Raw genomic sequence first — 17,398 nt, forward strand, 5'->3', positions numbered from 1 at the left:
GCAGCGATAACAAGCGGAAGAGTTCGCATCGCGTCAGATCCCGGATCAGGTTTCATGCTTGTTTTGCCACATTATCCTGGCATTTAATAGCCGAAATTCTAGATCGAACATTGGTCAGAACCGGATAAAAATGTAGCAGTAAACGCAATGGCATTCCCCAAATGAAAGGAAGACCCTCAAAGAGTTCCGATTTGCGGTTGATTTGGCCGCGGTGTCACGGAGATTGGAAGGTCCGATTCGAACACGCTGGACACCGACATCGTTTCTATGGCAAATTTGAGCCAGTCGTAGGGCGAAAATACAATATTTTATGCCATCGACCATTTATGTAGAATCAAGTAATCCACATTTTCTAGCAATGTCACCGCGAACGCTTACCGTTGGTTTGTAGATTCACTAGGCCGCACGCGCACGTGCTCAGAAGTCGTCCGTGCTTTTCATTTCAAGATACTGTACTTCCGCCTGCCTGCGGAGCGCGAAGTAACTGCCGATAATGAGCTCACTTGACTCCAGATTTTAAAGAAATAATGCGCCTTATCACGTTTACAACGAAACATCTTGATATTTTCAAGGCCAAGGGCTGAATATATTAAGAAATATGATACTAACGTTCAAAACATTAATTCAAGTTTGTGCTTGCGACGTATCTACGGGACCGGTTTGAAATCCTGTACCGTGGCGACTATTGTTGTTATACATTTTTGGACATACTGCTCGGTCAACCAATGGGTTTAAAAAATCGTATCCTGTTTTTTAACCCCCTCGGGTCAACATTTTAGACATAAGATGCTGATAGACTACCTATTGAAATAATCGGGTCATATGCAAGTACAGTTGTATGTGCACAAAGCCTACAGCGCCGCCGGATTTGATTGACATAAGCGGCTCCTTTTGACAATCATTACACAAAGGGAGGAGCGGCGTTCTATCTGTGCGGAATTTCTTTGGCCTGTCCTGTACTTTTTTTTGCCACTCTGAGTTGGAGTCGCCATATGTTGACGGACAAACGAATGAGCTTCATGAAAAGGGAATTTACCTGAACATATACGCGGGCCTGTGTAAAAAAATACTCTAGATACGTATACGATCTGTACCCATGCACCGATCCACTTTCTTTGTTATTGATATTTATATCCGATACGGGAACAATTTTCGCCAATATTCGTACGCAACATTTTTATGATGAGTGCTGATCCGACTTTATGGTAGTTACCAAACGTACTTGTTGTTGTTGTCCTTGTTTAACGTCTATTATATATCGCTAGACGTGGTCTCTTGGTGCTGTGTTACGCTTGCTTCAGTTATGAGGCTAATGTCTCTCTAGGTGTTTAACTCTTGGTGGCTTCCAACATAGGCTCAGCGCCGAAAGATAGCCAAAATTAGGGTGTTGAATAGACAAGTCGGAAACGCTGGGACAGGAGCTCAGGAACAAACTTTCAAAACAAAATCAGCTTGGCTCATTCACGTTCCATGAAAACTATGCAGGAGAATCGTCTCATTTGCATCATGCACATAGAAACAATCATACAATGGGGCCCGCGTTTTTGACGCTACATAACAATAATGAATAAATTACTGGTTTCCTAGGAGTGTCACACTGGAAGGACATCTGTCTGTGCCACTGTGTTTGGAATTTTTAGAAGACTTGAATGTGCGATTTCATACAAGGCCTAACTGGTTCACACTAACTTCCAAAAATAATTTCACACAAAGTTTTCAGATCGAATTTTTTTTTCAAAATGGAAAAATCTTGTTGTTCTTTTTTCTCATCAAACAGAGATGCTAGTCTGACTGTCGTTCTCAAATATCTCAAAAGGCTCAAGAACGCAATACACATCGATGTCTGGCACTGTCTGTCCCTAGCTTTGCCGGGCGGCTTCAAGTGACAAACCCCAAACGTCAATTCTAGCTCATTATTTAACAGTTGGATAACAGATCTAATCTAGAAGAAATCTAATTCTCTGCAAGAAATCCTGCAAAGTGTTGGCATTTCGTTAGAGACTTGATCATTACGATACTTGATCACACCAGTCCAGAGAGCCAACAGTTGATAATTACGAGTTACTATTTGCATGAACCAAACTCCTTATGTTTTGTTTTGTCATATAACCTCCTTAGTTTTGTACAGGCTCAACAAGGAAATTATAATGTCCTTGGGCTCACCGACATCGACGTCGGAGAGAAGCTACGCACACCGTTTGGTTTTAAGCCAAGGAGTTTAGCCCTAAGGCATTAAAATGTGTTTGGGCCAAGTTCTGTTTGTTTAATATGCTTTTGATTTTAAACCTCCTTGGCTCCGGCTATTGGGCTAATATGTTCCGTTCTGACTTCCTTTTTTGCTAACATTTCCAACAATTGGAATCGTTATTCCTACTAGCTCAAGTTGCATTATAAGTCATGTTGACACGTTTAAATAACCAAGTTTGTACTAATACATTACAATTCTGTAGAATACCTTATAAATACAACAAATTTTCCATCCCCGAAGCTCACGAACGAACTATATATACGTTGATAAGGAAAAAGAGGTAAGTTAACGACTGAGTTGCATCAGACAAGGGATCTACCTCGGATCTACGGTAGGTGGATTCTGTATGGAACCAAAATATGTTTTCAGTGGCGAAACTTTTTGAATTGTATGGCAAATTGACAATTGTCGGTCTTCAAATTAGCTCCGTATACCAACCCGTTTGATCATACCGCCCACTTATATGACGCTTATATAAGTTCTAATTGAAATAAGGTAAGTTAGAAAATGATGCTTATTTGCCTGATTTTCTCAACAAAAGTTATTTGTCGATTCCAACGAACGTAACACTTCATGCACCAGCCAATGGGCGAAATGAACATACAATGAATGTAACAATGGAACGAAACAGAATTCAATTACCGGCGACAATCAAATATGTAAACGACTCAGTCTCAACATCATGTTAGTAAAACAAGAAGGTACAACTTGTAGTGTTAGGACCAAGGCTTTTTATCACCCTTGTTAGAACAAACAAAACCCCTAAAAACAGGAAAATCGAAACAAACAACAACAACAAGAATATTGGTGAATAGTCTGCCGAAGAAGTCAGCTTGCAGTATTCTTCCTCGTGCATTTGTATTCTACGCACCTGTACGTATAATAGAGAAAATACATCACAAATGTATAACGATATTCTATAAAATGGCGAGGATTTTGTAAACCAAGTACAAAATGTAGTATTTCCAAAGTTTTGTTTCTTCAGTGCTATTGACGACACAAGAAAATGTGACTATTTTCGAACGGCCTTTGACAGCAACAACTTTCGCCACACCCCTTTGTACGCCGCCTTTTGATCTGAAGCTCTGGTCGATCTTTCGCGGGTGTGAGTCGGGGTTCATCAATCAATTTTGACAGCACCACGGCGCCGCACTGTCGTGGGAGAAATGGTCTGTCGCAAAGTGCGTATGTGTTAGGATCCGTGGGATAACTAATGCATTGTAAGGAGAGCTGAATATGACTTTATTTTTTGCAAACGACTGTTTATTTCTACATAGATTCGGTGGGTACAGTCAAGGCGGTTAATTTAACCTCCTTGGCACATTTAATAATGAGATCTTTGTTCAATGACTGACTTTATACGAAAAACGTGTCCGTTGTCTTTCCTCCCCGTAAGGAAATACTCAGCTCGCTACCGAACTTTCCCGAACAAGATCGTGGTGACTCGTGAGCAGACCAAACGAATTCATTGGTTGACGACGTGTGCCGAAAACGAAGTTGCAGTGTGTCGGCGAGGCGACAAAGTTCACACCGGTTTCCGCCTGTATAAACAACATGTCTTCTCACGGTACCGAACTATCAATGTTGCTAAGAAATATTCCAAATTTACTCTCTCAACTACGAATGACAATATGTTCTAGTCCTCGACGAGATATTTTGAGAATTAGCGACTCACAACTCCATAAACAGGATTCCGACATAATCGACAACGTTCAGGAAAACCTTGGTTAGGAACAAAAAAAATTACAACTCCTTGATCGGGGAAAATACATCTGGTAGAATGAAAGCTAAAGGTTAGTGTTATCCTCCTTGGTTAGATCGTAACACAGCCGACCGGCACGCTGTAGGCGGGACACTTTGATGTTGCCACTTGTTCGCTGCGATTTTCCTGGCCAAAACGGCATTTCCTTTGAGTTTCGGAAAATGAAGCTCCGCTAGAAAAAGAAAGATTGGAAATAAAAAGGACATCTACATAGTGTAATTGATACAAGGGATAACGTAAATTTCATAAGGACAAAAAAGAGAATCGAAAGAGACTTTTTAAACAATGCCATTGTCCAGAAAGAGATCTAGAAGAGGTCCACGCACATTGACACATCTTTGTGGCGTCATGTTGCCATTTGTTGGGGATTACGCTCGTAACAGCGGTTGGATAATGCTCGTAACAGCGACCATGCGGCCTAAATATAGAGCCTAAATATTAGTAACCACGATTAAAATATATGTACAATGGTCTAAACATGCTGACGATCGGATCATTTATAATCACCCTTGGTCAAAAATCGAACATGCACATGACCTACAGCATACAACTACACTAATAATAATAAGTTTATTGCAAATTCCTGCCCGAAGGCTACAACTAGCGCGTCCTTACAGTTGATGCAAATGTTGCCGGCGGATCTTTGACAGCATGGCGAAAATGAGTGGGCCATCTCAGACGCGCGCTGGCTCAGGGCTAATGAGTGGGCGTGTTTCTCGTAACGGCGCGAGTTTTCACAGATGATTTGGAAAGAGAACTTTCGAACAATAGAAAACCATGGGAGAAAAATCCCCCCAAAAAGAGACTTATGAGAGAACTGAGATAGAACTTCGGAGAACAATGCTCACTCAATTCAGAGTACTCTCTTTGCCGGTCGAGACTTCAAAGAGACTTATCGCTCTACTAGTGTTATATCAAGGAGGTTAAATCCTTGATTATAATATGTTTAGCTTTAAACAATTTCTTCCTGTTCAAAAAATGTTAAAATTATTGTGAAGGCCTAAGTGAAAAATATTTGTATAACGTTATGTGCCTGAAATCTTGTAATGACTAGGGGTAAATGCCGGTTTGGCTTATTATACAGTAAATCAGGTCCAATTCCGGTTCTATTCAGGTCCTCATGTTCAACTTCATCTCCAAAAAACTGAACCAACAGTTGCAGAAAGAGACAAATGTGAATTAAGGCTAATCTAGCTTGACTTAGGGTTGCTTTTATAACCTTTTTTGGCAGATGACGTTCTACTAATACGATGTCTATACAGAATGTTCTAACGTTATATGTTTGTACTTCGTTCAGGTTTTTTGGACTCGGTTTTGGAATTTCAGGTATTTTGGAAGTGGTTCTTGGATGTTGTACAGGTCCGAATGAGATCGAGTGAACCGGTATCCACCCCTACACTAGACGTGTGTATTCATTTCGTGTCTTTCTTTTACACAAGTCCCCGGTTCCTCAGGCTTGATTCAGTAAAGCAAATTTTTTTTTTTTCGCCCTGTCGCTTCATATTTTTCCTGAAAAAATCCGAGAACCAACAAATTAAATTGGTGTGGCCTAAGTGGGTTTTAAAAAAGGGGTTTGATTATCAAAATTGAAACAAATAAAACACAGCACATTTTGTTCCTAAAACTTGTGAAAACAGCTCATAGATTAGACACATGTACAGTGTAGTGTTAAATTTGTGACTAGAAAGGGAAGTCATGGTCTGTACAGGGGGTTGCACAAAGTCATTACCTTCCCCGAGAAGGTTATGCAGAGGGTAGCGTTTGTGGGTGTGTGTGTGTGTCTGTAGTGGACCAGGATAACTCAAGAATGCCTTGATGGATTGTTTTGATATTTGGTATGTTGGTAGGTATTGATGAGATCTGAGATGAAAAACTATTAGATTTTGGGCCCCCTAGCGGCTTCTTACGGTACTGCAGCGGAACTTCCTGTTTTGATATCTCCTGTTCTGGACATGCTATGGAACTGATTTTTGACTGGTACATAGATCTTTGGACAGAGAGTAAGTGGTACGGGTTTGGGCCCCCTAGCGGCTTTTTTGGAACTGCAGGAGCAGGTTTTGCGTCTGACTTTGAAAGGGAATAACTCAAGAAGGACTTGATGGATGGTAACGATTTTTGGTAAGTAGATAGCTTGAGTGATGATGTACATGATTAGATACTTCGTATGTAAATCAGTATCTAATTTGCATAATTAATGAGGAAAGTTTATACATCCGCCAAATTCCATGATAGGATTCTGAAACATGTGATATATATAACTGAGGAAGAGAGAAATATCAATTGATATGAACTGTGCAAATGAAGACCTCATTTGCATAATTAATGAGGAAATACTATAACAAGATGGCCTTGATGGATGGTCATGATAGGATTCTGAAACCTGTGATATATGTAACTGAGGAAGAGAGAAATATCAATTGATATGAACTATGCAAATGAAGACCTCATTTGCATAATTAATGAGGAAATACCATAAGAAGATGGCCTTGATGGATGGTCATGATTTTTGGTATGTGGATAGCTTGTGTGATGCTTAGTATGATTGGACGATAATTATGCAAATCAGATTCTAATTTGCATAATTAATGAGACAACCTAAAAAATCTGCTTTATTCCATGATATGACCATTCAAATTGTAACTGACGAATGGAGGACTGTTAATAGATTAAAAAATATGCAAATGTGGGCCTAATTTGCATACTTAATGAGTAACTTATATTATTCCACACTGGCAAATGACGGCAATTTCATACATTTAGTACTTCTTTTGTGGCATCGGGAAGTTATGTAAATGTGAACATCGTTGAATCAAATTATCCTAATAAGGGCCTCATTTGCATAATTGATGATAAGTATTAGCATAAACTTCTTTGTTAAGCTCATAATTTCTTAAGCTCATACTTTGGACATGTTATATTTTAAGACAATCAACTGGTATGATTAATAATTGATGAGAAACACTCCTAATACGTCAGTCATAAAGGTTAAAATCATTTGGCGAAGGTATGAGGTCGTGGAACTCTAGTTCTGTAATAGATAACATGTAGTCTCCCCCTACTATTACTTCAGCTCATTCAGAAATGTACAGTTAGCTAATTATGACTGCCACAAAGCAAAAGTAGAAATAATGTCATCACTCCTTCTGTGGAGACCATCCAGCGAAACATGTATTCAAGAAACCTGACATAACCCTGAGTCATCTATAGACATACATGGATGGATACAGGGTAGCTGGGCGCAGACATGACGGACAGACAGGCACAGTCATGTGGACTCAGTGGGTCGTTGAATGCTGCTGCTGTTCTATTGTCCAGTCTGATGATAACTATGCACATTAATTTTGTACATATCTGTAAAACTTAGCTGTTTCTTTAGACAGTGTTAAAGGTGTCAAGATGAAGGCCTTTATTTGAAGAAAAGCACATGTCATGTTTTTTGTTTGTAACCTTCGTCGAGAAGGTTATGTTCTCGTCAGCATTCATCTGTGTGTGTGTCTGTCTGTCTGTCTGTCTCACGAAAACTCAAGAATACCTGACAGGTATGGATTGTCATGATATTCGGTATGTGGGTATTATATGGAACTTCTAGATTTGATATCTCGTGTTCTGGACATGCATGGTCATGATTCTTAAGTGGTAGATAGCTCTTGGGAGGGAGGGAGGGAGAGTTTGGACCCCCTAGCGGCTTTTTTGGAACTGCAGGAGCCGGTTTTGTTTCAAACTTTGAAAGAGTGTTGAAGGATCATCATTACTTTTGGTATGTATATAATATCTTGAGTGACGATTTACATAATTGTATACTAATTATGCCTTGATTATCAGGATCTGATTTGCATGATTAATGAGGAAAGTTCATAAACCCGCTGCTTTCCATACTTATAGGACTTTCAAACACATGAGATATGTAACTGAGAAAGAGAGGAATATTGATAGATATCAATTATGCAATTGAAGACCTAAATTGCATGATTAATGACAAAATACTATAATTCCATAGTGGTAAATGACGGGGATTTCATTCTTGTGACATTTGGAAGTTAAGTACACATGGACATTATTAGCCATAAATCATGTAAATGAGCCCTGCCGCAAACTTAAAACCACCAACAACACTCCATCTAATCCTTACCGCGACATCAAATTCTCGCGAAGTTAAATGCCTTTACAGTAATGAGACAGTGGACAGATAGAGACCAATTTTTGTTGAGTACAGCAAGTTGTCTGCCAATTTGACAGCGTAAGGTGTGCGTCTCTTTATGGTGCCGACATGCCCCGTGATCCGCCCAGGACCTCCCATACAATTGCTATGAACGTAATTGTCAATGGAGACCGCCTTCTTTTGTTCTTCAAAACAATTTTGAACATATTGGCGGTATTGCGCCTTTACACACAGGCAGCTATGAAATAATGCAATCAAATGGTATATCAAATTTAACAGAAGTTACTGAATACAAGTTATTAATCATCAACAAATAGAAATAAATTCTTGTCTGGACTATTTAGATAAGCATACAATACAATACAACAGAGGAACCAAGCAAGGCTCCTATTAGTACGTGAAGTCGTAACTGTTGCACCATGGTCTGTTTGCCCTCCCAGACAGTGAGGCAATGTTGACTTACCTGGTAGCCAGGTATGGTGAGAAGGATGCAGGGTTGTCCTGGTCAGAGAACTGGGGTAGTGTCCCATTCAGCATCCACACCCGGAAACACAGCAAACACAGCAACTGAAGAACAAGTCAGAGAACATGCCTGTAAGAAATGTGGGGACCAGGTGTTGTTCATTTGTTAGACAGCAATCAGGTCCAGGTTCACGGCTTCAGCTCTCAGTACGTTTTAGCTATCAATTGCAGATTTCTTTCAAACTACAAATTACAAGCCTTCTTGGCAAAGGTAATGAAAATTTCCTTAAAACCTGTTTCCATTTATTACCATTGATTTAATCAATTGATTAATCAATTGAATTTAGTTAATTTACCACTGACAATTACTAGAGCGAAGACCGGGATTCTATAGGCCTGAGTGAGTGAGGGTGCCTTTCTTCCCGAAGATGGTATCCAGGTTTTTCTGTCCAAGTAATTGTTTATTACAACACTAGGCAGTAATCAAGATAGTGTATCGAGATGGACCCTTAGCTCTGCTTGGGGGAATTGGAGAGCAGACAATTGCCCTAGCTAGAATCACAGGTGCCATCTGCGCCTAGAGGGACTTGTAAAACAACCTGTCCTCTGCTTGAAGATCGCTTGCCGGGCTAACAGCATATAAGCTTGCTAGCAACAGCTGTGGTCCTGCTGGCATACCACACCTTTAAGATAAGGGTGTTGTTCTGTAATATCATAAATAACCTAGAAATACTGCTAAGGTGCCAAAAATCAATGTGCATCATCTAGCAGACAATGCTAATAAGTACAGTGATACAAATGCAGGAAAGGGATCTTGATTTATAGCTGCGAACACACAAAGACAACCAACCCCAATACCCCCGAAGGAGGTGAACCTCCTTCACAGCGGTAATGACAGAAAAAACAAGAGTCTTAGGACCCAAAATCTCCATGAAACTTTGTTTTTTTATTAAACCAGTTCCCCCCATTCTATATCGCTCAATGGTATGACCCACACTGGCCGGGCAAGGGGAGAAGTGGCTATAAATAGCTACTGACCTAGATAAGACACCAACAGATGGTGCGACCTCAAAGCCCACAATAGAGTAGATAATCCTCATTACTTATGCAAATTCAGTATGAATTTGTATAATTAGCACTTCAGTTTGTACATCTCTGTCCAACCTACCTGCATATCAAATAACATGAAAATCTGTCGCTCCTTTCTTCAGTTATTCTCCTTGGAAAATATTTACAAACACGCCATTGCAGTTCCAGTGACACATACCAGGGGGCCCAAAATCGACCTTGACCTTTCTCCTCCCAGCACCTACCCACATACCAAATATCATTTCAATCCATCCACACGTTCTTCAGTTATGCTGATTTTAAGCGTCCGGTGACACATACATACACACAAAGTGACACAAACATACATACACGCGCACACACACGCAAACACACTAACTTCGCATGATTTGCACTTCAGTGTGCACATCTCTGTCCAACCTACCTGCGTACCAAATAACATGAAAATCTGTTGTTCCTCTCTTCAGTTATACCCCTTTAGAACATTTTTACAAATAGGCCATTGCAGTTCCAGGGACACAAACCAGGGGGCCCAAAATGGACCTTGACCATTCTCCTCCCAGCGCATACCCACATACCAAATATCATTACAATCCATTTACACGTTCTACAGTTATGCTGACTTTAGGCATCCAACGACACCCATGCAAACGATTTACCTCCTTACTTATGCAAATTCGGTCTCATTTGCATAGTTTGCACTTAAGTGTGTGCAACTTGGTCTAACCTACCTGTGTACCAAAGAACATGACGATCTGTCGATCCACTCTTCAGTTCTTCTACATTGAAGATTTTAACAAATACGCCATTGCAGTTCCAGTCACACATGCCAGGGGGCCCAAAATCGACCTTGACCTTCCTCCTCCTAACACCCACCCACATACCAAAAATCATTACAATCCATGTACAGGTTCTACAGTTATGGTCACTTTAAGCGTCCGGTGACACATACATACACACAAACACCAAACGCAAGCAAAACAGTATCTCCATGAAAAAGCCTTTTTTCATGGAGATAAAAAACTTCCTTCCCACGCTGCCTGTGTGCTCTGGCCAGGTACCGGCCCCATGTTCCTCTTCTGATACAACCTGCCAGACACCATGTGGTTCTTAGCTACTGTTTCAACATCGTCTTTTTAATCAGATGGCTGGAATTTTAAATTTCAAATTTGATTTTGAAAAAAAGTGCCGGAAGAAACATGGTCCTCACAAACTGTTCTCAACAACATCTACAATGCTTTGTTAAGAAGCCAGAATGTTGTTTACCAGTACAACCAATTTCAGATACTCTGAATGCCATGGCGTACATTGTACATTGCATATTAGTCAACAACTGCTTTCAACCTCTTCCATGTTTATCATTTGCAAACACAGTATCTCTCTTTGACTTTTCTTTGGGTTTGCGGAAAACCTGGCCCTGTCTACCTGCCCTAGCTGTCTACCCTTTTTGGGCTCCAAGGGCATGCATGGGGGTTTTGCATCTGATCGAATTTTCTTGAGGTAAACTGGGTCAATGGCAATCTCAGCTGTGGGTGGGCTGAATAGAAGACAACAAAAAGCTAATTGTGCTGTTGGGGGAAACGGGCAGCTACGAGCAACTCCACCAACACTGGAAGAAAATCTATTATTCATTAACAAGCATTTATTAAAAAGTACACAATAAAATGTACCAGGATTGTTAAACTAGATAGAAGGGGTGTAATAGGGTACAGGATCAACAAAGAAAACTGATAGGATGGGCCAGGTAATGATAGGACTTTTGTTTGCCAGAACAGCAGCTGCTAAAGATTGAAAAAAGAAAACCTCATAAAACTAAACAAGCCAGCATCATACATCTGCTTGGATATATGGAAACTTATTTTACCAGCCTTTGTTATTTGGTCAGTATCAACTACAGTAACCCCCAGGAGTGTCAGGCATCTGTTGTGAATTTAGCTGTTGTGACCAAGGAGGTTATATCTATAACTTCCTTGCTGTGACAAACAAAGGTCCTATTGTTGTCTGGCTCATCCTACCAGTTTCTTTGTTTCCTTGTATTACCTTCCACTTCAATTTTATTTAATATTTTTGTATACATGTAACGTTACTTGGAAATTTTTTTCCAGTCCAGGTGGAATTGCTTCCAGCTTCACCCCAACCCCGACCCAACCCCGACCCACCCCCATCCCATCACCAATGGGTGTTCATCCAGCTCACACATCTGGAATTGCATTGACCCAGTTTTTTGTCAATGAAATTCCATTAAATGCCAAACCATTTTTATGGAGGTTTTTTTGGGCATTATTAGACAAAAATTACATTTTTGGCTCCTGTGCCATGGTATTACAAGCAAATGACCTGACAATCGGTGCAAGGGTCCCTTGAACATGTCCGTACAGGACTTCAATCACATTTCTGTTGTACATCACTTCAAAATGCTTCATTTTGGGGACTTTTGGGCCTATTTTTAGACCAAAAACGAGCCCAAAGTGCTATCTCCGTTCCACGTTCTATCTAAGGTTCCACGCATTCCATTTGCTGTTGGCCAAAGAATTCACGTTCTATCTAAGGTTCCACTTTTGGCATGGATCACTTCAAAATACGATTTTGCAGGTTTTTTGGGGGGAGAACATTGGGTATTTTCCTCACATGACCTAAAGGTCAGTGACCCCAAGTGTACCTGGCCTGCCTGTGAGCCTTGCAACCATTCCTCATATGACCTAAAGGTCAGTGACCCCAAGTGCACCTGGCCTGCCTGTGAGCCTTGCAACCACCTGATTGGCAAACTGAGTTAATCTATCTATCTTGCATTTCTGGCGCAGGTGTGCTAGTATTCATACCAAATGTGGTATGGGAATGCGTAGGATATGTGCTTACATGGCTTTGTTCACTCTCTTTTGAACAAAGATACACATCTCCAGTTCCTATGTATTAAACCCAAATGATGCAAAATTTGGCATGTGTCTGCCTTGGTCATGTACACAGGCCCTCTTTCAAATGTTTGGCATACCGCCTTTCAAAACGATTTTTGAAAAAAAAATTGTTTTCCGTTTCGTTATTTTCAACCCAAAATGTATACTATTTAATCATGCATTCAGACACAGGGGTGTCACATTTTTATATTTCACCCATACTATTGCTGAAATAAGTTGTTTTTGGTAATTTCCTTCTTCTCCTGTCAAATCTTCATATATATCATTATTCATTCTTCCCTGGGGTTAATCTTTTTAAACTCAATTTTGGACTGGGGTGATCCATTTTTTTAGTGGAAGTATTTTAGAATGGTCCATTGTTATTTTGGGACAGTCCATTTTATGCATGGCGAGGAGTATGGCTAAACATGCTGTATTTGCTCGCTAATGTTGCCTTTCTAGTTGTTAACTATTTTACTATTTGTTCAGTTGTAAGACTCAATAGTCACCAAAATATATTATAAAGGCCCCCACATACCTAAAAAGTGTGGTCACATTGATCATATTATAAGTTATAACTTTTCTTTTCTTAAAACTATTTCTCAATATCAATCAATTTATTACATGGCAAATGGTAATTTTGTTACTAAAATAAATTGTACTAGATCAAAGAAAGGGGTGCATTGCATAATCCCCTTATTCTTTATGTTATACTGTATAAACCCATATCTTCACCCCAGACTATTTGCAAAAAATTGTATTTTTTTTTTTCGCCGTCGCTCCAATTTCTTTCTAAAAAAATCTGAGAAGCAACAAATTAAATTGTTGTGGCCTTACATGTAGATAAGGAGGAAATATTTTGTTTTTGCAAGCATGTTCTTCTTCTTTCCTTTTTTCTTCTACTAAATCCTTTTCTTCCAAATGCGCCCCGGACAGCTTTTTTAAAATCAAAGCTTTTTTGTTTTGAAACAGACCTTAAAGGGATGTATTGTAGAATCTGGTGGGCAAAAGTAAAAATATTCAGAATTCTACATTCACATTCAGAATCTACATTCAGATTCACATTTGTAACTTATTTGTTACTTATTTCCAACATATTCCCGTCACTTTGTCACATTTCCATCATTGATAAAGGACTAAAAACGCAAAACGCGCAAAATCTGGCTTATTTGCATATAATGTAGCGGACCCCGTTGGGGATTGCGTAACGTTATATAATTTTTTCAAGACGTTCGCACGATACTACAAAGTTGCATCCATACGTGATGAATATTGCTGTGCAGTGTGATAACTAAAGGTATATTCTATTAATGATGTAGAAAGATAACCAAAAACAGTGAATTTTGTTTAATGTTTATGTTACAATACGTCCCTTTAAAGACATTTTTATGGAGGTTTTTGGGGGCATTTTTAGGGAAAAATTATATTTTTGGCTCCTGTGCCCTGATATTACGAGTAAATGACCTGAAATTCGGTACAAGGGTGCCTTGAACATGCCCGTACAGGACTTCAATCACATTTTTGGTGTACATCACTGTCTTCAAAATGCCTCGTTTTGGGGACTTTGGGGCCTATTTTCAGACCAAAAACGGACTGTTCCATGTTCTTTAGAGAACGTCTGAAAGACTCATTTCTCTCTGGCTGGAGGGAACAACTTAGACATTCCAGTAAACTACATGCATATTCTAAAATCAAAAAGCACTTTGGCATGGAAACATATCTGACATCAATTCATAATAAACTGTTTGCAAATAGCATAACAAAGCTGAGAATCAGTGCACATTGCTTAGAAGTTGAAAAGGGTCGACACCACAACACACCAGCCACTCAGAGATTGTGTCCCACATGTAATGGAAGTGTTGAAGATGAATTCCACTTTGTGATGAATTGTCCAACTTATAGCAAAGAGAGAGATATGCCTTTACAGACTATAACTACTAAGACAAACTTTACCCTATCTGGTACACAGAGCGATATTTTCTATGTACTGTTGTCATGTCCGACTCCTATATCCATGTACATAGGTCAATTTCTCCATAAATCATTCGAAAAGAAAGACAGAATTACCCATACATGACTATATATTGTAACAAATACACTGGTTTCGAAAATATTTTGTACTTAGAATTGTATGATAGATTAGCCTTGTAGAACAGATTGTTGATTTCATGCCATACATTGTACCATGTACGATTGTTGAGCAATAAAGTTCACTTCACTATCTAAATTTTGGCGTGTTCCATTTGCCGTTGGCCAAGGAACACATGTTCCTTTCGGGTTACCTGAGGTCATGCAGGAAGATGTGCGCAATGAACGACACATTCAATAAATGTAGCTTAGATTATTACAAAACATGTTAGGGTTGACCAAAAGGATCAATCGTAGAAAATTTCTCTGAAGGAATTGACCCTTGACCTCCATTCCTGCGACATCTACTGCCCGGGCCGCTGGGCTCGCTTTTTCGCTTACGATTTCGCCGTCAATTTTCATCTTTTGCGCTACCATCAAGTATTTCAACCAAGCTGGCGGCCTTCTAAGACTACCAATGCGTGTGAACTTGAATGCTAACTTGTGGGACTGCCGGACTGCACAAGATCATCATCATGATAAGGCCCCAATATTGATCGAGCACCTCCCCACTCATGCCGATGGGCATGTACGAACTTGCACCTAGAAACTTGCTACCTCGGCCATTTAGAAACGGTGCATTACGCAGGAGTGTCAGGTCTACATTATCTAGAAGATCCTGCAGCTTCAACGGGGGACGTGCTTGCCCTTCTCGCGCCGTAAAGGCCACCCAGAGAGCCTCCAGTCAGCGGGACAAGAGCCCCCCCCCCTCCCCACTCTACCAGCACCCCGCCATCGCTGTTCCCGCGAGTTTTCGGTAGACAACAGTCCACGAGTGGCACTTTCCTTCATGAAATTTGAAATTACAGAGTAGAGTTAAGTAGATTAGAGTTGAGTAGATTAGAATTGTGTCTTTTTCCTGCTTATTCCGACGCGGACTCAGACATTAGGGGCTCGGTGTGCAACTACAGTAGCATGCAAAGGACTCCCAGTACCCCCTGGATTCCCAGTTTTTTTAAGCTAGACCTCCACCCGACGACTGATTCCGGCTGTCTCTACACTGTTCGTAACCCTTGGCGGCATCCTGCAGCGAGTTTCTTCACCAGCCTGGGACTGCACACCCGTTCCTGCCTGACCCTGAGTTTGTGCTACAACTTACTGTACAGTAATTCTTGATTTGTTAACTGTAACTTAATTCTAGCTGATTAAACTGTCACTAGTCAACAGCTAAACTTTCATTATCGCTAATATATGATCACTAATACCTGAGACAGTTCCCACCGTTAAAATTAAGTGCTGTGACCTACTCCATTTTCCCCAAACCGCTGTATTTTCCGCTATATTAAAGTGATTTATAGTACAAGAACAGTTCCAGCAGCGTGCTCAACACTCCCAGTACCCCCTGGATTCACAGTTCTAAGTTAGAGCTCCACCCGACTGATCCCGGCTGTCTCTATACACTTTTCATAACCCGAAGCAGTTTTCCTGCTGCAGCGAGTGTCTTCACCAGCATGGGACTATTTTTTATTATGAACTTCAACATACAAATATAATTTAACTAATTCACTTCACTACCCTAAAACTACAACTACTTTTCCGTTACGCGGTTTGGGGCCTCTCACTTCACTTGTTTTGGCCGTTCAATGTCTTTACACAGCCTCTGTAACATAGCGTACATGTATTTCAACACATAATTAATTGACCTGTCAAACACATCTGGTAAAGATCCTGGATTAGATAAGGAGTCCCAGACGAATAAAAGGGGGCAGACAATGGGAAAGACAGCACAGTTGGACGGCAGGAATAGAGAGGAGAGGATGTGAGCGTGAAATAAAGTCTACTCCTCTTGGCAAATCTTGTGTGTATGTGCTCACTTGATCCCGAAGTAGTATTCCTTCTCCTTCTCTACTGTACACCTCCACAATACAGAGCTGGGCGGATTAAAGACATCGTTGCCCCAAACCACGTACCGTATCTTCCTTGTCTCGTATTCATGTATGAAGAGTAATTATGTTAGGATTGACCAATAGGATAAATTGTAGAGAATTTCTCTGAAGGAAGTGACCCTTGACCTCCATTCATGCGACATCCTCCGCACGGGCAGCTGGGCTCGCTTTTTCGCTTACCATCATCCCACCCTTGCAGCATTTATCTACGTTTCTTCTGCAACATTGCTTAAACTGTAATAATTTGCAACTCTAGCTTTTCAACATGGTTCTCGCACATGTTTTGTAAACGACAAGACCTTGGTCTTCATCATCATCTTTGGCCGTTCGATGTCTTTACATACTTGTAAGCCTCCTAAATACAGAGCTGGGCAAATTAAAGACATTGTTGCCCCAAACCACGTACCATATCTTCCTTATCTCGTATTCATGTATGAAGAGTAATTGTCCATTATTGCATGGGGAGGGAGTGAAATATGCTGTATTTGCTCAGGAGCAAATGACGGCCTTTCTAGTGGACTACTTGTTGGTACCTACTGGGAGCAGTCACCACAAAAGATTCAAAAGATACCTTTGTCAGTCTCAAACAGCACAACTGAAATGTACGCAGATGACACATCTATGTATAAAGCTGCTAGGTCTATAGCTGAGATAACTGCATGGCGGCCGCTTTGCAGCCTGACCTCAATAAGATTTTATAATTGGGTAAAGAGTAACAAACTTGTCATGAACGTTTTGAAGAACATGTGCATGCTTTTCGGATCACAACAAAAACTGGCCCTTCTGCCTCATTAG

The 17,398-nt window shown here is 40.4% G+C and overlaps 1 protein-coding gene across 2 annotated transcripts in view; it reads right to left on the reverse strand.

The window, feature by feature from the left end:
- The window catches only part of LOC136421321 (protein O-mannosyl-transferase TMTC1-like), a 139,155-nt gene that overhangs the window by 64,089 nt on the left and 57,668 nt on the right, over positions 1-17,398 (reverse strand). For both annotated transcript variants that reach the window (XM_066408544.1, XM_066408543.1), the window contains exon 6: positions 8,633-8,736. In XM_066408544.1, the coding sequence (XP_066264641.1) occupies positions 8,633-8,736 (104 nt within the window). The remainder of the gene's footprint in view (positions 1-8,632; positions 8,737-17,398) is intronic.

Source organism: Branchiostoma lanceolatum, chromosome 16, assembly GCF_035083965.1.
Source record: "Branchiostoma lanceolatum isolate klBraLanc5 chromosome 16, klBraLanc5.hap2, whole genome shotgun sequence".
Classification (NCBI taxonomy): domain Eukaryota; kingdom Metazoa; phylum Chordata; class Leptocardii; order Amphioxiformes; family Branchiostomatidae; genus Branchiostoma; species Branchiostoma lanceolatum.